Source organism: Amphibalanus amphitrite, unplaced genomic scaffold, assembly GCF_019059575.1.
Source record: "Amphibalanus amphitrite isolate SeventyFive unplaced genomic scaffold, NRLGWU_Aamphi_draft 001546F_arrow, whole genome shotgun sequence".
NCBI lineage: Eukaryota > Metazoa > Arthropoda > Thecostraca > Balanomorpha > Balanidae > Amphibalanus > Amphibalanus amphitrite.
Window position 1 is genome coordinate 31,888 of NW_024883039.1, and position 20,018 is coordinate 51,905.

The 20,018-nt window shown below is 48.1% G+C and overlaps 1 protein-coding gene across 2 annotated transcripts in view; it reads left to right on the forward strand.

The window, feature by feature from the left end:
* Positions 1-20,018, forward strand: part of LOC122373755 (protein melted-like) — a 71,537-nt gene that overhangs the window by 1,372 nt on the left and 50,147 nt on the right. Inside the window, exons 1-3 of one of the 2 annotated variants that reach the window (XM_043352115.1) lie at positions 2,325-2,391; positions 4,446-4,637; positions 5,292-5,452. In XM_043352115.1, coding sequence (XP_043208050.1) covers positions 4,590-4,637; positions 5,292-5,452 — 209 coding nt within the window. In that variant the 5' untranslated portion in view covers positions 2,325-2,391; positions 4,446-4,589. Of the gene's footprint in view, positions 1-2,324; positions 2,392-4,445; positions 4,638-5,291; positions 5,453-20,018 lie in introns of those variants that run through there. The other variant, XM_043352116.1, reaches the window with a different exon arrangement.

Here is a 20,018-nt window from a genome sequence, read left to right on the forward strand (position 1 = left end):
ACAGATGGCCGCTTACGTTTGGTGTGTCCTGCACTGCATTATCAAGCCCAGTCTGCGCCACAGGCAATGGGTCGGGCTGCACTATATTAAAGGCAGACTATCTTGCAAAGGAGGCTGGCATCCTCTCCCATAATGACACACCAATTGGCAATCATCGCTGCGATGATCACGAGGGTGTCCGCTTATCTAACATGGTGAGGTGGAGAGCTAGTTCAAGCTGGCCTGAGGGATGGTTTTACTTCATCTGAGGCCCCCTTTCCCCGCCTGCCAGGTCCGGTCAAACGACCGCTTCACAGTGAACGACTTGCAGTGGATGCCGTCCCACAGCGCAACGAGCTCGCCGACCAGAGGCGGCGGCCAAGAGGCGGCCGCGCTCCCCCAGTCGACGGTCCCGGTGGACGTCGGCAACGCCCACCGCGCGACCATCAGATCGGCTCGCGACAGCGCCGTCGCCGACTGACCGCATGACTGGTATCTGTTCTTGATGTGGGACCGACTGCCACCGCCGGTCGCGGAAGGGCATCGCTCATCGGCCATCGACGTCCGCCAGCTTCGCGTGGGTCACTGTTCGGGCTGCCACCAATACACCGAATCGGATGGAACCCTGTCGGCGAATGCCGGCGGTGCCCCGACATCGACTGCGCGGCGGCCAGTGCATCGCGTGCCGGGAGGAGGCTGGCACCCCCGATCGGTCATTGGTCACAAACCGTGTCCCAGCTCATGACTGCATCCAGCGCAGCTCTGTGAGATGTTCTGCAGCTGCTGCAGTCTGCCGCGTGTGTTGAAAGAAGAATGAACATGAGAAAACCTCAAAACTTTATGCCTATTCGTAATTGACCAGTATTGGAATAAGTTTGGATTTTGAGAATTTGTGTCCCTGTGCTTGTGCCTGTGTGGAAAGGCATGCTTTACGGTGTACCATCTCAATGTCAAATCCCGGCTGCGCTGTGCGGATTTGTGCGGCTGCTGACAGGCCACCTGGGTGCCAACGTATGTGCGAATCCGCGAATACGTTGTGTTTCGTCAGTCAGTATCGTTCTGAAAATATTGACTGCAATAGGCTATATAGCGTATGACGGTTCAGCCCAGCAGTAATAACTGACCATTGATTGGGCGAATTTTGTGTGGTGGTTCGCTAATACATAACCTAAAGAGTGTTTTGCCGGAATCGTTTAGTAGCAGAACTGACCGGAATATCAGTAGAATGCAACGGTTTGAATCGTTAATTTGTTGAAACGATTGTTCTCTGAGACCACTGTGTAACTTTTGACCTGAGAATCACCAATTATAACGACAATGGGGAAGCAGTAGGCACTGTAGAGTGTAGGCAACACTATATAGTTGGCACACTTACGGAAGCACACGACTTACGCAGTGGACATCTGCATCATGCATGTTAAGGTTTACTGGGAAGAGTGAGAAATTAGTCAGAATATAACTGACTAAGGAAAATAGGCGATATTTCCTATTGAGCTGGGGCGGAGAGGGGGAGGGGACGTGTGGTCAGCTATGCCAATAATTCATTCTCTTTATGCAGTTGTGTAAAAGGGCGTCCGTTTTTGGGTGAGACCTTCCCCATCGGCCATTTCCAAGTTAAATCGTGGTGGAGAGTCTGGAGACCTCAGCCTCGGTAGTCGGTACCCTGCGCGCTGCGCCACCTTGCGAAACATAAAGCAGCAGTCCTGACATCTACAGGCGTGACTTTTCATGAAAGCGCGGATGTGTTCGCGCTTATGCGAAGAAAATTCTTCCGAGTATGGTTGATAATGAGATTGATTGTTGTCATTTATTTATTGATTCATTGGCAAAAGTATCCTAGTAAATCGGTAAAGTAGCTTGAACTATATCGTATTTCCTTGGAAAAAAATGACGAACTCATCCTAAGACATCCAGATTATTGGATGCGTTCGTCAGTTGTAAGCAGTTCAAGTTTTTGGGAAAATTTGCTTGTGGAAAATCATAATATTTCAAAGATATGCCTATTTTCGAATAATTTATGCATTTATCTGCATTGAAAAATGATTGTAAAGCAAAAGTGCAAAAGATTATTGTCAACTTATTTTCTCAAATCACGATTTACGAACGCACAAAACTCCAGCTTTTAATTTAGTGCGTGAGCGAATTGCGGTCAAGAAAAAATATTTAAACTGTCTATATTCCTCTTAAAACAATGAAGGATGAATGAGGAAAACGCTGTTTTGAACAATTGTATATTTATTTTTTCTTAATTAAGCAAAAGTACAAAATTTTCAACTATTATTACATTTGCTCACACAAAACCCATCACTTTTTAGCATGACGTCATGTCAGCCAAATTTACTAGCGCCATCTCTGGAGAGCATCTTTCGAAACCTCCAGACGATAGAGAGAGCCATTGTTTTTGGCAAAATTGTATCCGTTTTCCCTATCAGAAGGCTGAATGATTATTTGAAGGCTTTTGATCTGAAGGATTGCAGTTTTCTGGTTGATGGGCTACGGCCTGGCCTGGCATGTACCTAGCACAAATGCCGGGCATTATTGTTATGGGCTTGGCTCAAGCCTCATGTGTTTTGTTTTGAGTTTGCAAATTGTCTGCCGGGCCTTGGTATTATCTGGACTCATTTAGTTGTTTGGCCAGCTGGCGACGTATGATAGCTATCGTTCTTCTGAATATTCTATGTCTTCATCTTCATCTTCATCTTCATCTTCGTGTTATCGGGGCAAGAGGCACGATGTCCTGTAGGGCCCGTTCTCGCCGATTTCCATAACTTCACTTAGTACTCAGTCTGTTACAGGAGTGGAGTACCAGATCGACTCCCAGTGTGCATCCAGCCTGTTCTTAAAGACGTTGACTGAGGGCGAATGTACAATTTCTGCTGGAAGCCCGTTCCAATCGTTAATACACCGCACAGAAAATGAATTCAGTCTGGCACGGCAGGTTGCACGAGGCTTCCGTAGTTTAAGTGTGTGACCCCGAGTTCGCCTTTCAGGATTCGTTGCCAGAAGCTCTGAAGGATCAGTATCAACGTGGCCGTGCAGCATCTTGTATGCGTGAATCATATCCATGCGTCTACGCCGATAGTACAGTGACGGGAGCTTCAGTCTCTTCAGCCTTTCAGGATATGGAAGGTGGCGGATGCTCACCACTAACCGGGTGGCTCTTCTTTGAACCCTTTCGACTGCCTTCTGATCAGCTCTATTGAACGGACCCCAAACAAGACTGCTGAACTCCAGGTGAGGCCGCACGAGAGATTTGAACAGAAGAGGCAGGGTAAATTCATCTAAAAAGGCGAAGGACCGGCGGATGACCGCAAGAACTTGAGACGCTTTGAAGACCGCCGTAGACGCTTGCTGTCGAAACTTCAAGATTGAGTCGACCTGCACACCCAGGTCTCTCTCGACTGACGTGTTTGTCAGTCTGTCCGACCCCATTTGAAATGAGTGGTGGTCCTTGGCTGCACCAACATGAAGCACTTTGCACTTATTCTCGTTAAATGGCAGCTGCCAAGTTCTAGACCATTCCACGAGGGCGTTCAGGTCTGCCTGCAATGTCCGCACATCATGTTCAGAAGAGATGCCTGAGAACAGCTTTGTGTCATCTGCGAACATTCGCACATTTGAAGTGACAGCATCTGGCAAGTCATTGACATAGAGCAAGAAGAGCAATGGGCCCAACACTGAGCCTTGGGGCACACCACTGCGCACAGGGACCAAATCTGACAGGTTTCCATATAGGGACACTTGCTGCATTCTGTCTTCCAGGAATGATTCAATCCAAGACAACACTCGGTCACCAATACCATAACAGCGCAGCTTGCCTATCAGTCTCTTGTGTGGGACGGAGTCGAACGCCTTTCGGAAGTCAAGGTAAATCACTTCGACCTCCGTCTTGTCCTCCAACAGGCGGCTCCATGAGTCTATAGAGTCAAGCAGTTGCGTATCACAAGATCGCTTCGGGCGGAAGCCATGTTGGTCCTTGGACAGCAGGTCATTTGACAGCAAATGGTCCATTAAACAATCACGAATGAGCGACTCGAGAATCTTACAGGGAACAGATGTGAGGCTGACAGGTCTATAGTTTCTTGGGTCTTCCTTTTCACCTTTCTTAAAGATTGGTATGACTTTACCGTTCATTGGTATGACTTCATTCCAATATTTCATGTCGTCCAGCTAATCCTGCTCAAGGCCAGGGGGGCTCGACTGCGGTTATGGAACGTGATTGGCCGGACGATGTGGAATCTCTGTCGTCCGAGAGACATTGAACGCTGGGTTAGTCTTTTATATCTAGCATTGATATATAACAAGCTTTGCTAGTGCCATCATATGGTGCAAGCTGGCAAATAATCCAGATAATATTGTGGCCCTGTCTGCCTGTATTGAGGTGCTGTGTGTCTGTCCGGTGTCATGTAATTCTTTCGGCCCTCAAGTTGTGATTGACTCCTAACAATAATTATATTTCCATTCAGATTAGGATGAACTAAATGTGCTGGAAGCATTGATAAAGTTACTAATCAGCAACCTTTGATTGCACAACGCAAGACATTTTTGATCAATCTTGATCTGCTGATGTTGAAGACACTAAAAGCTCTATAAGCTAACTGGAACACAAAATGCATGAGCTATTCAGACAAGTCCTGAATGAAAAGGATTTATCAAGGGTATGTATGATATGTGTGCTTAAAATTGATTATATTGTGCACTTTTTGATCCAGGATAACCTAGCAGTCTGAATGGGAGTGGTTACCTAGTTAAGATATTTATTTTGCCCAAAAAAGGCAATTGTGTTGTCATGCATGATGAAATAAATGAATGCAGTATCAGTGTGCTACAATTAATCCTGGTTTACAGGTTTCACCATGCAACAGGTGTAATCCAGGCTCTGGATTACACCTGTTTTGAATCCTATTCAATGCCTCTGGTACTGAAAAGAGTGAACAATTGCTGCTCCAACCTTATCAAATGATATAACTGATTTTCATATTATCGTTGGGATATGAAAATCTTGATATTCTTGACAGTGGCAAAAAAATAAACCATCATTAGTGATATCATTACATTAGGCTGTCTTTTGCTCATAGATAAATAATTGACATTTTCAACTGATAATGCCACATTGACAATAATTGACATGTGCACAGTCTCAATTGCATAATGCATAGTAGGTCAATGTTTGTCCATTCAAAACATTTGATGTGTAGGTACTTCTCTGTTTCAAAATGTTCCATAGAAATAGGTATGTTTTGTGTGTCTTAACAGTTTTGTCCTTTGAAAACCTGGCACTGAAGTCACTGAACATTTGCTTTCTCTCTAAGGCTGGGGAGCTGTTTTCTCTGGAAGATGAGCAAGTGGTTGGGGACTTGGAAGAGGTGCTGAAGAAGATCTTGGAGGTGACAAGTCGACCAGAGTTTCTCAACAGCATCAATGAACAGAGTGTGGTGGAAATTGCCATTACCAGGGTCACATCAGCCATCAGGTAATTGTGTGGGCACTGGGCAGCTCATATTGCATGTGAAACATTCCTTAGTTGTACTGCGCAGCCACCTGCCACTCCTGATGCATGAAATACCAATTGTCCAACGATGACCCCATAGCTTAGTCAGTAGAGCATTGGACTCCGCGCGGTGAGAACACGCGTCCCGGTTACAACATTCCGGGGTTAGAAGCGCGACAGGCGCTCGATGTTTATGAGCCTTCTGACGGGTATGGTTGCGGTTCGTGGCAGCTCGTAGCCAGGCGAGGTCAGTGAGGGACCGGCCGTACGCGGGTGCACGTCAGAATAGCTAGTGACATTTGAGCTAGTGACTTTTGAACTAGTACAAAACAGCTAGCAGTGGCGTATCCAAGGGGGGACCCTGGGGATCCTAGGATCCCCCCTAGAGCAAAAAAAATATTTTTTTTACTCGAAAAAAAATTGAAAACACTTTGAGGGCCCTTTTCACCACTTACATTTTTTTACATAATGAAAAATATCAATTACATTTTTAGGGACCCTTTTAGGACTATCAGAGGACCCCTTTAGGCCAACGAGGGACCTTGTAGAGTAAATTAAGGGCCCTTTACAACGATCAGGACCTTCTCAGGCACATAGAGGGCCCTCTCAGACACACAGAGGGCCCTCTCAGGCTTTCAGAGGGCCCTCTCAGGCACTCAGATGGCCCTCTCAGGCACTCAGAGGGCCCTCTCAAGCACTCAGAGGGCCCTCTCAGGCCCGAGGGCCCTCTCAGACATCTCGAAGAGGTCGAAAAGAGCCCTCTGAGCTCACAGAGGGCCCTCTGAGATAAAAAAGGGCCCTCGGAGGCAACAGAGGGCCCTACAATGCAACAATAGAGCCCACTGTGGTCACCAAAGGGCCCTCTGAGGCGAATAGGGGGTCCTTTTAGGCAAACAGAGGGCCCTTTGAGGCAAACAGAGGGCCCTTTGAGGCAAAGGGCCCTCTGAAGGGGCGAATAAAGGAACCCTCTGAAACGAACGGGGGCCAGAGCCCAGAGGGCCCTCTCAGGCACTCAGAGGGCCCCCTCAGACACTCAGAGGGCCCTCTCAAGCACTCAGAGCCCAGAGGGCCCTCTCAGGCACTCAGAGGGCCCTCTCAGGCACTCAGAGGGCCCTCTCAAGCACTCAGAGGGCCCTCTCAGACATCTCGAATAGGTCGAAAAGAGCCCTCTGAGGTCAAAGAGGGTCCTCTGAGATAAAAAGGGCCCTCGGAGGCAACAGAGGGTCCTCCAATGCAACAATAGAGCCCCCTGTGGTCACCAAAGGGCCCTCTGAGGCGAATAGGGGTCCTTTTAGGCAAACAGAGGGCCCTTTGAGGCAAACAGAGGGCCCTCTGAAGGGGCGAATAAAGGGACCCTCTGAGACGAACGGGGGACAGAGCCCAGAGGGCCCTCTCAGGCACTCAGAGGGCCCTCTCAGGCACTCAGAGGGCCATCGCAGACCCCGAGGGCCCTCTCAGACATCTCGAATAGGTCGAAAAGAGCCCTCTGAGGTCAAAGAGGGCCCTCTGAGATAAAAAAGGCCCTCGGAGGCCACAGAGGGCCCTCCGATGCAACAATAGGGCCCCCTGAGGTCACCAGAGGGCCCTCTGAGGCGAACAGAGGGTCCCCTGAGGCGAATAGAGGGTTCTTTTAGGAAAACAGAGGGCCCTTTGAGGCAAACAGAGGTCAGTGGGCCCCCTCAGACACCTCAAAGATGTCAAAAAAGCCCTCTGAGGTCAAAAAGGGCACTCTGAGATAAAAACGGCCCCCTCAGGCACCTCGAACATGTCAAAAAAGCCCTCTGAGGTCAAAGAGGGCCCTCTGATATCAAAAAGGGCCCTCGGTGGCCACAGAGGGCTCTTTCATGCAACAATAGAGCCCCTGAGGTCACCAGAGGGCCCTCTGAGGCGAACAGAGGGCCCTCTCAGCCACCTCAAAGAGGGCCCTCTGAGATCGAAGAGGGTTCTCGGAGGCCACAGAGGGACCTCTGATGCAAAAATAGGGTCCGCTGAGGTCACCAGAGGGCCCTCGGAGTCGAACAGAGGGCCCTCTGAGGCGAATAGAGGGCCCTTTTAGGCAAGCAGAGGCCAGAGGGCCCCCTCAGACAGCTCGAAAGGGTCGAAAAAGCCCTCTGAGATCAAAGAGGGCCCTCTGAGATCAAAAAGGGCCCTCGGAAGCCACAGAGAGCCCTCTAATGCAAAAACAGGACCCTTTGAGGCCACTGGAGGGCCTGCTGAGGTGATTTCAGGCCACCACATGAGCCCTACGAGGTCATCAGGCCATCTCAGATCAAAGAGGGCCCTCTCAGCCATCTCAAAGAGGGCTCTCCGAGGACTCAAAGAGGTGTAATGATGCAAATATAGGGCCCTCTGAGGGCATTGGAGGGCCCTCAGAAGTGAAATGAAGGCTATTTCAGACCACCTTGGTCCTTGAGCCGTATGACAGGCCCTCTGAGGACAAAGAGTGCCCTCGGAGGCCACTGAATGGCCCTCTTAGGCTGACTCAGGGCCTTTAAGGAGAATAGAAGGCCCCTTGGGACTATTGGAGGACCCTTTCAGGCTAACGGAGACCTTATGACGCCAGCAAAGGTCCATCTGAGGTCGATTGAGGCCTGAGGGTCCTTTAAGACCACCAGAAGGGCCCTCTGAGGGCAGGCTATGAAATAAGCATGCTTATTTTGTTTAAAGCTCAATGTTATAGCACAAAGCGATCTGCTAAGCCTTTAATGGGCTATCAGGAGCCCATTAAAGGCATAGCAAGGCTATTTTGAATACCACATGTTTTACTGCCTTGTACTGTCAAACCGAACTAGGTCAATAATTTTTCCTCTTAACCCTCGCCCGTAAACGGCGATCTGCCACCTTCGCCCATGCAGGGGGGGGGGTTGGTGCGACCCCCCCCCCCTTGGCGTTTGAAAACGGAGCGTCGTAGAGCTTAGCGGAAAAGACCAACGGATTGCTCTCGCCGAGATCTCGCGATTGGTGGTATATTTTTTGGTCCTAGGTCAACATTTGACCTACTTTTGACCGGTCAAAGGTCAAATTTTCGGAAAAATAGACTTTTTCAAATTTTCCGCGGCGATTGCGGCAAAACGGTGGGAGATATCGACTTGAAACCTTCACTATCGTGTTCCTTGATCAATTCTCTATCGTTTGGTATGTATTTCGTTTCCCTAGCTCTAAAAATGGCGCGTTGGGAGCGCCGGAAGTCGGCAAGGTCACAGTCGGCGGCAGAAATTCGAAAAATCAAAATTTAAATTTTTGAAATCTGATTGTATTTTTGGATTTGGGATGTCCATTTGCTCCCTATAGAAGCTAATATTGCTGCATATTCCCATTGAGGTGACAAGAATTAGCAAAATAGTGGTTCGGGCGCTTTTCAAAAATAGTACCGGACGCTGTTCCTCTTGTGACGTCATAGCTCCGTGACCTGACCTGACCCGGTCAAGATTCTTATACCATATGATAGCCAATACTTGCCCCAACATGCATGGGAAGTTTCATCACGATCCATCAACCGATGTCCGTACCACCGGCAGGAAACCTCGGGCGTTGGCACTCAGTTTGTGAAAATCCGGCCGGAGGCTGTTCCCTTTGTGACGTCATAACTCCGTGACCTGACATGACCCGGTCAAATTTTTTTTATCAAAAGATGCGCAAGGCTTGCCCCATAAGGTACCCAAAATTTGGTGGCGCTGCGCGCCGCCGTTTTTGCACTATTTCCGAAAAACCTCAGGGGGGGTTGCACCAACCCCCCCCCCTACATGGGCGAGGGTTAACCCGCGCCCCGTTGGGCTCTGCCGAGCAACGCGCCCTGTTGGGGGGTGGGGGCATTTTGGCCCCCACCCTAAGATCTCGAGAACCACGCAACCTAGCGACAAGCGGCAAACGGTGTTGGATAGCCCTATCAGGGAACTACCTTGTGACCCAATTTTATTGACCTAGGTCAAACTGATGACGTCACAGGTCAGGTCAAAGGTCCAATTTTCATCGTTTACAGGCATTTCAAGAAATGCGTTGTAAAATCGAGTAAAATGCATTTCATTGAAAATCATCGATGGGGAAATGTTCTTCAAACACATATTTTACTATTTGAGGTCACTGATACCAGGTCAGGTCACAGAGGTCAGGTCACTGGGGGGTCACAATATGAAAGTGTCGTGTGATACATGTTTTATGGTCTATTTTACATGACAAATGCGATTATGTGGGTCAGGCAGCCTTTGGGGCCAGCTTAGGTCACGTTTCGGTCAAGGTCAGGTCAAGGTCAGGTCAAGGTCAGGTCAAATTAGGTCAAATTTCAAAGTAAATATTTTTGCATATAATGGGTATCGAATCGATGCAGCTCGTCACGGGGAGTTCAATGGTGGTCTTTGTTTTGCCGTACGTGGTCTAGAATAGCTAAAAATTGAGTTCAAAAATTTGACGTCATAATTTTTGAACAGTGTTTTCTCTATAACTTGGCCAAAAAACGAGATATCGATCTGAAATTTGGTATGTACATAGAAGAGCGCAGGGACTATGACATTTATTCCGGCTTTTTTGAAATTCGGAAACATTTTGGATTTTTTTTAGTTTTTTCTAAAAAAAAAATCAAATTTTTGATTTTGTTTTTGGTCAAAAACCCAAAATTTAGAAAATCCGAGAAAGCTGTTTTGTAGCGCCGCTTTTTGTCTACTAGACCATATAAAGAACTTTGAAATTGCTTGATAACTGTAGATTTGGTAAACGTTTCAAGATTGCATGTTTTTTGCTCATTTTTGCTCGAACATGACCTCAGTTTGACCTCAATAACTCCTGACCTAAGGTGACCTAATACTTGAAATTTGGTGTGAAGGTGTCAAATTGATGCCCGGGAAGGTACTGAAAATTTTTCAGGAAAAACCACAGGGGGGGGGCAAATGGCCCCCTCCCCCAACGGGGCGAGGGTTAAAAAAGCAGCCGGAGTCGCCGCCTTTTTTTAATGCTCCGGCTCTGGCTCCGGCTCCGGGCTATATTCTTTCACGGCTCCGGCTCCGGGCAAAATATGCCGGCTCCGGCGGCTCTGCAGCTCCAGCTCCGCACCCCTGCTTCTAACTCGGCTTCTGAGCCACGACACGCCAAAGGCAGCGTTTGAAGGGACGCAAACAATAATGACGAAATTACTCTGGTCACTTTTTAGATCAGGTCAAAGGTCAGTTCACATAGGTCATCCAATCCAAGGTCAAATTTCGCCAATTTTCAGATCCAATTTCGACAATTTTCAACAAACCATCGCATGACTCGGAAATGAGGAGCTACAGTGCCGGGGAAAAGCGTAGTTAATAGCTCTTTCAACACCCGTTTCGCCGTTTCCATCCTCATGACATTCAAATCCTTCTCCTCCATGCCGCAACCCCTGATCCGGGCTGGACCTGGACGGGCAACTTTATTCCATGCGGGCGGCTCCCATTGGAGCGCACTGCAGCTCCTAATCAAGCACGCTCGTAACCGGGTGCAGTGAGCACTTGGGGGGCTAGTCGGCCTGTCCTGTTGGACAGGCTCAGCCCCGGTGGGCGGTGACTCACCAAGGTGCCCGCCCAGACCAATGTCTCCCTCAATTCCTTTCCTATCATCCTTCCGGCCCTGAGCTCTGTTCGCACCCCGTTTATTTATCAGCACGCTGTGAGCATGCTGCTACTTCTTGGCTCCTCATTGGTCGAATTCAAGTGGTCTATTCGTTAGACCAATGAGAGGCCAAGAAGCGCCAGCAATAACTTCCTTATATGGGGAAAATCGACAGCACGCTGATGGACACGTCAGACCGAAAGGGCCTGGGCCCAACCCAACAAAACAATCAAAGCTCTTTTAATGCTCTTTCTGTAAACTGTGCTCAGATTTGACATAGGCCTGTTAATTCTACACATTTTAAGTCGGAACATTTTTATGTTTCTACAGCTCTGTAGGCCTGTGGCTTTTCCTGCGAAACCTTTTTTTGTCGAAAATGGCAGAACATGACGTCATTCTGACGTCATTTGCGGCCAACCTATCATAGCCTCTGGAAAAAAATTGGTCACAATGTGTAAAATGGATGCCCAGAGAGCTCCTGAAAGTTTGGTGGCGATATTTGCAGTCATTTAGGAGATAGCTACGGAAGAGGACAGGGGCCGTTTTGCCTCCCCCCCTCCCTACGGGGCGCGGGTTAACGCCCTTTCAACTCAGGCTACAAGGGCCCTTTTGCCACTTAAGGGCCCTTTCAACCCAGTCAGTCAAGGGCCCTTTTGACTGCGGATCCCCCCTGAGAGAAATCCTAGATACGCCACTGACAGCTAGTGCCTCAAAACAGCTAGTGACAAAACAGCTAGCGTCAAAATAGCTAGTGAAGCAAAATAGCTAGTGCTTAGAAACAGCTAGTGACAAAACAGCTAGCGTCAAAGTAGCTAGTGAAGCATAAAGAGCTAGTGCCTCAAGACAGCTAGTGACGAAATAGCTATCGTCAAAATAGCAATTTCGTTGGACCTCTGTTCCCTTCCCATTCACTTCGCTTCAAAAATGCAAGATATCTATGACTGTAAATATGTATTTCCCGCGATATGCCATCTCTTTAATTCCCCGGTGCCCCGCTTCTAATTTGTTGTTTGTCCTAGTGATCCCGTCCTCTGCCCTCCTAGCATTCCAAATAATTTTGTCAAACTACGGTGCTCTTCTGCTCCTTCTACCCGTGGGGACTCTTCGTCGGGAAAGAATCTATAATAGCTGCTCTACGAATAAGCTATTTTGCTTATTAGCTATTAGTCGACGCTAGCGATTTCTATAGCTACATGGGCGTAGGAACGGCTGGAACATTGTGGGTGCATGGGTGCAGAAATCCAGCCATGGCCGGTGAAGCCGGGGGGGGGGAGAGGGGGTAGGGAGCGGCACCCGAGCGGAGGCTCCTTGTGAGCTTTGAGGGTGTACCATGTCGAAAAGGTAGGGGAGAGTGGGGTAAGATGCCCAGGGTGGGAAAGACGTCCCACCCCCTCTAGCGGCGAAACAAAGAATCGAACCTGGAAATTAATATTCTTAGCGTAAAGCGGAAGCCTGCCTTGTTAACTGCACAAAAATTTGCGAAGCTCAGTTGGGCAACGGCTGGCTGGTGATTGCATGTTTTTTATTTGCTGCTTTCAAAAAATATTTTGGTGTCAAAACATTGTAAATATCAAAGAAGGTAGATAATTTTTGCGTCCCTTGCTATAGTCGTGATACATTAACCCTATTCCTGGCGGGCTCCGCCGGGACAAGAAACTGGCGGGGGGGGCCGATTCGGCCCCCCCCCCTGAGATCTCGAGAACGAAGCAAGATAGCGACAAACGGTAAACGGCATCGGATACGCACGGTCAAGATCTACAATTTTTACAAAGGTCATTTTCAGGTCAGGTCAAAGATGACGTCACAGGGGTCGAAAAAGTCAAAATGGCGGCGCTAGATATGGAGAGAGTTTTTCTCGAATAACTTTCGAATTAGTCAAGATAGGAACAAACTAAGGGCATCATCGTGATCCTCTCGTCAATCCGCATCGAATGATATATATGTTGACCTCGCAAGGTCAAGGTCAAAGGTTGACCTCAGGTCACGTGACCTTGAGGTCATCATTTATATCATTCGATGCGTCTTGACGAGCTGAACACAATGAGACCATCCACGCGTCTGTATCTTGTTCCTGTACGGAGTTATTGGCCAAATAACTCCGTACAAAAAACATCAAAGGTCACCTTTGGTGACCTTTGATGACGTCACATGACCTCACAGATGCCCAACAGCAAAACAGACCTCAAGGTAGTGAAGGTTGATCGTATATGAAGTCATGTATGGTATATGGGGCCATTCCGACCCGTTTTAGTGGTAAAAACAGGGAGTTGATTTTTCCCCCATTGACTTATAATGGGGAGGTCGCGAAACTGACCTGACCTTAGGTCACCGATATCAAAATTCCGAGATATACAAAATGCACATACTGGTACCCTAACTAAAGCCTGAAGAGAAGAAATCGATCGGTCAAAAACTCTAGCTCTGGCGTGATTGCAAACTTTTCTGAGGTAGGGTCACCAAACCGCCTCTGGTGACCTGACCTGAGGTCAGATCAACTCAAAATTTTCAGACATGTTGCGTAGAAGCCTTTTAGGAAAAGTCAGAAAATTTGAGCTTCCTAGCTCAACGCGTTTGGGAGAAATAACCAAAAAACCTCAGGGGGGGGGGGCTCCTGAGGCCCCCCCCCCCCCCGCCAGGAATAGGGTTAACATCCGTGTACTGTGTCCCAAACAGTTTGTTTCAAGGTGTAGTTTTATGGCTAACAAATTGTACTGATTTAATGTTACTTCGGTACCTTGGGGTAAGATGCCCCCTGTCCTGATGGGGAAAGACGCCCCCCTAAATTCGTAGGCTGTCCTTCAAGCATCCCGTCAAATCATTTATTACATACTTGTGATTAGAGACAAAAGTCGATCTGGGACTATTGAGAGTCCAGTACGGTCGGGTGCTCCCATGCCGGTCTCTCGGCCCATACAGCGACTTTTTGGGCGGCATCTGACTCTGAGAGCCCTCACGACGGCCTCTGTGGGCCCCATTATTGGCTCCAGGGCCCCTCACGACATCCTTTGAGGGCTCCCACGTTGGCTCCACGGGCCGCGCTGGCATCTGAGGTCCCCACGATGGGCTCGAGGGCCCTCAAGCATCATGAAGACCTATAAGGGCCACACAGTGGTCTCCGAACGCCACCACGGAGGCTTGTTTGGCCGCGATGGACTATGATGGCCCTAACGATGACCTCTGAAGCCCCTTACGACTACTTTTGAGGGCCCTTACGATGACGTTTGGTGTCTACTGCAGGCTCGAAGGGACTGCTGATTCGTTCAGGCGATTCACGTGCCCATTTATGTCACTTATAGTGCAGGGGGGCATCTTACCCAACGCCAGGGGGCGTCTTTCCCACCCTGTGGGGTAAGATGCCCCCTTTCACTTCTTCAGGGAAATGCTTAATAGCAAAAAAAAGTTATAATATTTCAGGCACGAAAGTGTGATATTTTTGGAGAAAAATGATGCCGGCTTCCGTTGAAACTCCAAGTTTTTGCTTTCCGATCGTCATTTTCGAATAAAATCTGACATAGTAAAACCCTGGGCATCTTTCCCCACTCTCCCCTACCTACCGATGATAAGTGTATTTAGAAGCGTTGATAATGTCAATATTGACTACCGCAAAAAGTACCTAAATGCAAGGGCTCCGCCACGGACTTTTGGTTGGGGGGGACGGTCTGCCCTTCGCCCATCGCCGTAGTGTCTCCTCTAAACCTAGGGTACCCCCAAATCCAGTTTTCTCAACGGATTTAGGCCACTTGTTTTTCGTCATAGCCCTGATACGACGATTTTTTAACTAGAAAAATAAAAAATAGAGAAATGGTAGGCCACCTGACCCATGCAATATTACCCAATATTAGATTGTAGTCATTGTACCTTCATCATATTGACACACCAGACAGAAAAAAAAACTTGAAAGACCAGCTTCAATTTTTTAATGGTATCTGGCTCATAGTTTTGCGCTGAATCTGAATCCATTTTTAGCATTTGGCGAAGGTCGGATCAGGTTAGGTGAGATCAACAAGTGCGTGTCCCTCCGGCTAGCCAAAGTACCTAGGTGTCAACCACAGACAGCTTCGTAACATGTTGCATTGGTACCAAAACTACTTCTCAATGTTATATGCTTAATTCGACATCATCTCCAAAAAGTTTCCTAGTAACATGCCTAGCTCGAAAAAGTGAACCAAATTCATCTAACGGTAATGACCTTGACCTGATATTCACGTGACCTTGACACATACTAGAATGCATGTGTCTAATTCACGTGACCTTGACACCTACCCGAATGCATGTGTCTACCGTCATTTCACATGTTGGCTCGGTTTTATGACATGACAAGTCTGGAAACGTACAGATAATGTGCGCTAACATACACCGAATCGGTGGTTCGGCCTGACATGGTCTCCAGAAATAGGCCACAGGCCCAAAAGTCATGGCCCATGGGGTTAGGACTTAGGATCATGAAATTTTCAGAGGATGTGCAAAATTCCCGGGAAATACTAATAGTTTCGTCACGATAAACCACTTTTTACGCGAGTTACTTGTGAAAAACTGAGGGGTGGGTCAATCCGACCCACCATAGTCCATATAAGAACGAGGGTTAACCTCTCAAACACTTTAAACAAACAGCTTCTCTTATCCTACAGTTCTGCGATATTCTTATTTGACCGATGGAAGTTTCCTCTTAAAGAACGACAGCGTTTACCCGAAAAAAAATAATATCCGTATTGATTGTTTAATTGATTGAATTTGAGAGATCCTTTTTTGATATACCTACTGGATTACCTACTGGATATACCTACTGGATTCATCATCGGACTGGGACGTATGATTGCGAACATTCGTTGCAGTAGACTCACGTTGATATACCTAACGCGAAAATGCCTGACGATATTGTCTACTAAAAAATTGAAATCCGTGGCCCTCATAACAGAAAAAGACTTAAAGCACAAGGCGACAATATAGGTTGTCGACGACAGGTTAATTAGATTCTCATCACGTTTTTTTTTTCTTCGGAGATTCTTTGCACTTATGTTCTGTATTCGGTGTCAGGAACAAGAGTCGATTTATCTACCAGCGGAGGAGCCGATTATTGGGGGGGACAAAAGATAGTATGTCCCACCCAACATTTTGGTTGGGGGGGACATGTCCCACCCGTCCCCCCCGGTGGCGGAGCCCTTGCCTAAATGCGGCTAACTTAGCCATTTTCGAAGATAGGTATCGGGCTAAAACTTTTGACAGTGGGTCATCGGTATGTGTTCAATCACATGTGTTCCGATTGCTTCCTTTTTTACTTGAGCGCAAATGTAAGTTTTGAAGACCATCACAGTAGCAAACGCTTCTAAAGGTGGAAAGTGGGCAAAATATCCTGAATTTGTTGTGCTGCATGGGGAGTAGTGTTGATGAGAAAAGGGGTTTTTGTTCCAGATTATTGTGGGTGCAGAATACATTGTCTGCACCCACTGGAGAATTATTGTGGGTGCAGAATACATTGTCTGCACCCACTGGAGAATTATTGTGGGTGCAACTGCACCCACTGCACTCATGGTTCCTACTTCCTACGCTTATGACTAGCTATAATGAAGCACTAGCTATTTTGCTCTACTAGCTATATTGACGCTAGCTGTTTAGTCACTAGCTGATTTAATGCACTAGCTATTTTGCATTACTAGCTATTTTGGCGCTAGCTGTGTTGTCACTAGCTGTTTTGAAGCACTAGCTCTTTTGTACTAGCTCAAAAGTCACTAGCTCAATAGTCACTAGCTGTTTTGACGTGGACCCCCGTACGCGGATCTGTGCGTACGTTAAACTCTGGACTCTGAGGCCAGGAATTCAAATTGCGCGATCGCAGGGCAGAGGGGCTAAGCGGAGCTTGTTGCTCTTGGGAATCCTTCCATTGAAAAGGCTCTGACTAAATAGTTAACTATAACTTATTGGAAGCGAAAAAAAAAAACGAGAACATAACAACGGATCTTTCGATCCACGTGAGCCAATTCGATTAAATAACCGACGCAATACAAGCATTATTGCGCTATAGGGTCGTCATAAGCAGACTGAAGTCGGTGCCATTTATGCAGTGCGCGTGTCAACGTTAAACGCGACAGTCGACACACGCTGCAACAGTTCAAATGCCATGGCAAGTCACTCAATATTGCTCATGTAAGTACCTACGAATTTAGTGACTCATTCTGAACACTGAACTTGGCCTTAATCTATCATTTAAAGGAATTTAGAAGTTAGAGTAAATGAGGCCGTACAATAGTCAAATGAAAACAATGTAAATTGCATACCGGATATTTCGCCTTTCGGATCTTGCATGAGAGCAGCTGACACAAATAAAGCGGAGTCGGGAGCGCACCACTACACCACAGCCCTCCCCCCCCCCCACACACACACACGCACACACACACACAAGAACTAAGCTGTGATGACCTGAGACATCTCCGGTTGCCCGAGACAGCTGCAGCTTCATAAAACCCACCTCAACCTGCCCGATCTGTGGTCTGAATCCCTCGCCACCCTCAGCCGTGCGACACGGATCAGCGGACATGCCTAAGAGCTGGACTTTTTGCACGCGTTCCCCGCCAGGGGGCGCCACTGAGGAAGCACCCTCTGACGTCACGATAAAACTGCGCGCACTGTGCGCACGGTTCTGTAAGCAAGTAATATAGTGGTGGTTTCATGGTGGAAATTGGAATAAGTATTTCGACGTTGTAAAATTTCAAGCCGTTTTTGTGAAATTTATTAGTAAATGCATTTCAAAAGTATTTTCCGCTTCCCCTTCGAGCTGCCAGCAAACAGACAATTAGCTATGCTATGCGTAACCAACCTCAGTGCAAACCTCACAACCAAGTCCGTCCAGGAAAAACACTGTAGCTGTACAAAAAGGGGCTATTGGTATATTCAGCCCAATGAACACGACACAGACATACTAGCAAGTATACATGTCTCAACCGAGACTGCCCTGCCAACGGGCCGCCACCCCTCCCCCCGCGCGGCGCAATGGTGTCACCACCCAAAACTAGAAACCCTGTCGTGTGTGTCCTCCCCCGGAAAAAGTCCTAACTAGAAAAAAAACCGGAGGACCTAGCTGGGGAAAAAACCACATTTTGTGGAAAAACCCATCTTTATTTAAGAGTGTGGTGCGTGTAAAAAAAAAGAAAACCCTAAAATGGTGGTGGGTGGGTGGGAAACGCAAAAACATTTCAGAGCGAGAACACTGCTGACTTGCGTCAGACCGGGCGGCCTAGAACAGAGTGACCGCGCATATACACTCAAACCCCGCGCCGCCACCATCACGTGACACGAGTCGCTCCACCAATCAGAGGAGGCCGCCGCCTCAGCAGCCTTGCCGCCCGGGGCGCGGGCGGCCGCCCGCCTGCCGCCGAACGCTGCTCGCCGAGGCCGGCCCGGCTCCGGGGCCGCCCCAGAGAAGACGCTCGTAGTGTCGCGGAAAAACCGGTTATATCTTGTTATATATAACCGGGCGTATTTTCCGCTTCCCCTTCGAGCTGCCAGCAAACAGACAATTAGCTATGCTATGCGTAACCAACCTCAGTGCAAACCTCACAACCAAGTCCGTCCAGGAAAAACACTGTAGCTGTACAAAAAGGGGCTATTGGTATATTCAGCCCAATGAACACGACACAGACATACTAGCAAGTATACATGTCTCAACCGAGACTGCCCTGCCAACGGGCCGCCACCCCTCCCCCCGCGCGGCGCAATGGTGTCACCACCCATTCAATACATCCACCCAGACACCAATGCGCCATAACAAAACACCCCTTTCCCGAGACCAGCAGACCGAATGGGGGATACAAATAAACAACAAAAGACTTTAAGTCGCCGCCAGTGTCGAGACCAGTGGCAGAGCCCACCCAAATACGTGCTTGGTAGTTGGTTGAAGGTAAGTAATTATTTCCTCAACCTGGCCCGGAGCTTACCAGAAACGCCACGATCCCTAAAACCTGCCAACATGAATGTGAACGATACAGCGGTCACCAATGAAGAACAATATTACATTTATACCAAAGCCCTTACAGCAAGACTAACAAGTAACAACCATTAGCATTAGCCACTACTGCGATGATAGCCTCCACCAACTAAAGACCCTCGATATACCCGACGAAAAACAACCATCCATGAGTTCCGAGGCAGTTAACAAAAGCTGTATTTTCCTTTACCTTGAACCCTATACACATACCTATCAGCGCGACCATGCATTTTCCCAAAACTTTGGAAGGGGTTAGAACAGTATCAACGAAGGTCGTTGACAGCCGCCCAGCAAAAAAAGGGGAGCGCTCTCAGCCCGCTCCAGGAAACAGCGCTCCAAGCCGCCGTAATGACGCCCGCGCTATACCGGGCGTCCTAGCGGCAGCCACCTACGGGTAGACTAGCGAGCCGCCCCGCGGCCGTTGTAGAAGGTGGAAGAAGGGAGCATCCCGAGCAGCACCAGGGGCCGTGAGAAACGGCTTCCCCGGGCAGACTAGCGAGCTGCTTTTTTATTATTGCTAATGTTAATTATTATTGTTATTATTGTTATTATTGTTATTATTATTGTTATTATTATTGTCATTATTGTCATTATTATTGTTATTATTTTAGCGCCGTCCCCCCAAAAAAACATGGTAACCCAATGGCTGTTAGGCAACTAACAACAGAGGCCACAGCTACTGTTACGTGTACCTTAATCCCTGTGATATGCGTGGCAATGATAACGACCATGAATGTTACCTAAAGCTTTGCAAAGGTTAAAACAGTGACCACGAAACTATAGGTAATCAGGTCATAGATAGCCGACCAGCAAAAGGGGAGAGCTCTCAGCGCCCGCTGGCATCCACATTCAAAGCCGCCGGAATGACGCCTGCGCTACCGGCGTCCTGGCGGCAGCCACCAACGAGCAGACGAGCAAGCCGCCCCGAGGCCGTTGTAGAAAAGCACATCCCCGGCAAACTAGAAAGCTGCCCAGAGGCCGTTGAAGAAGGGGACTACCACGGGC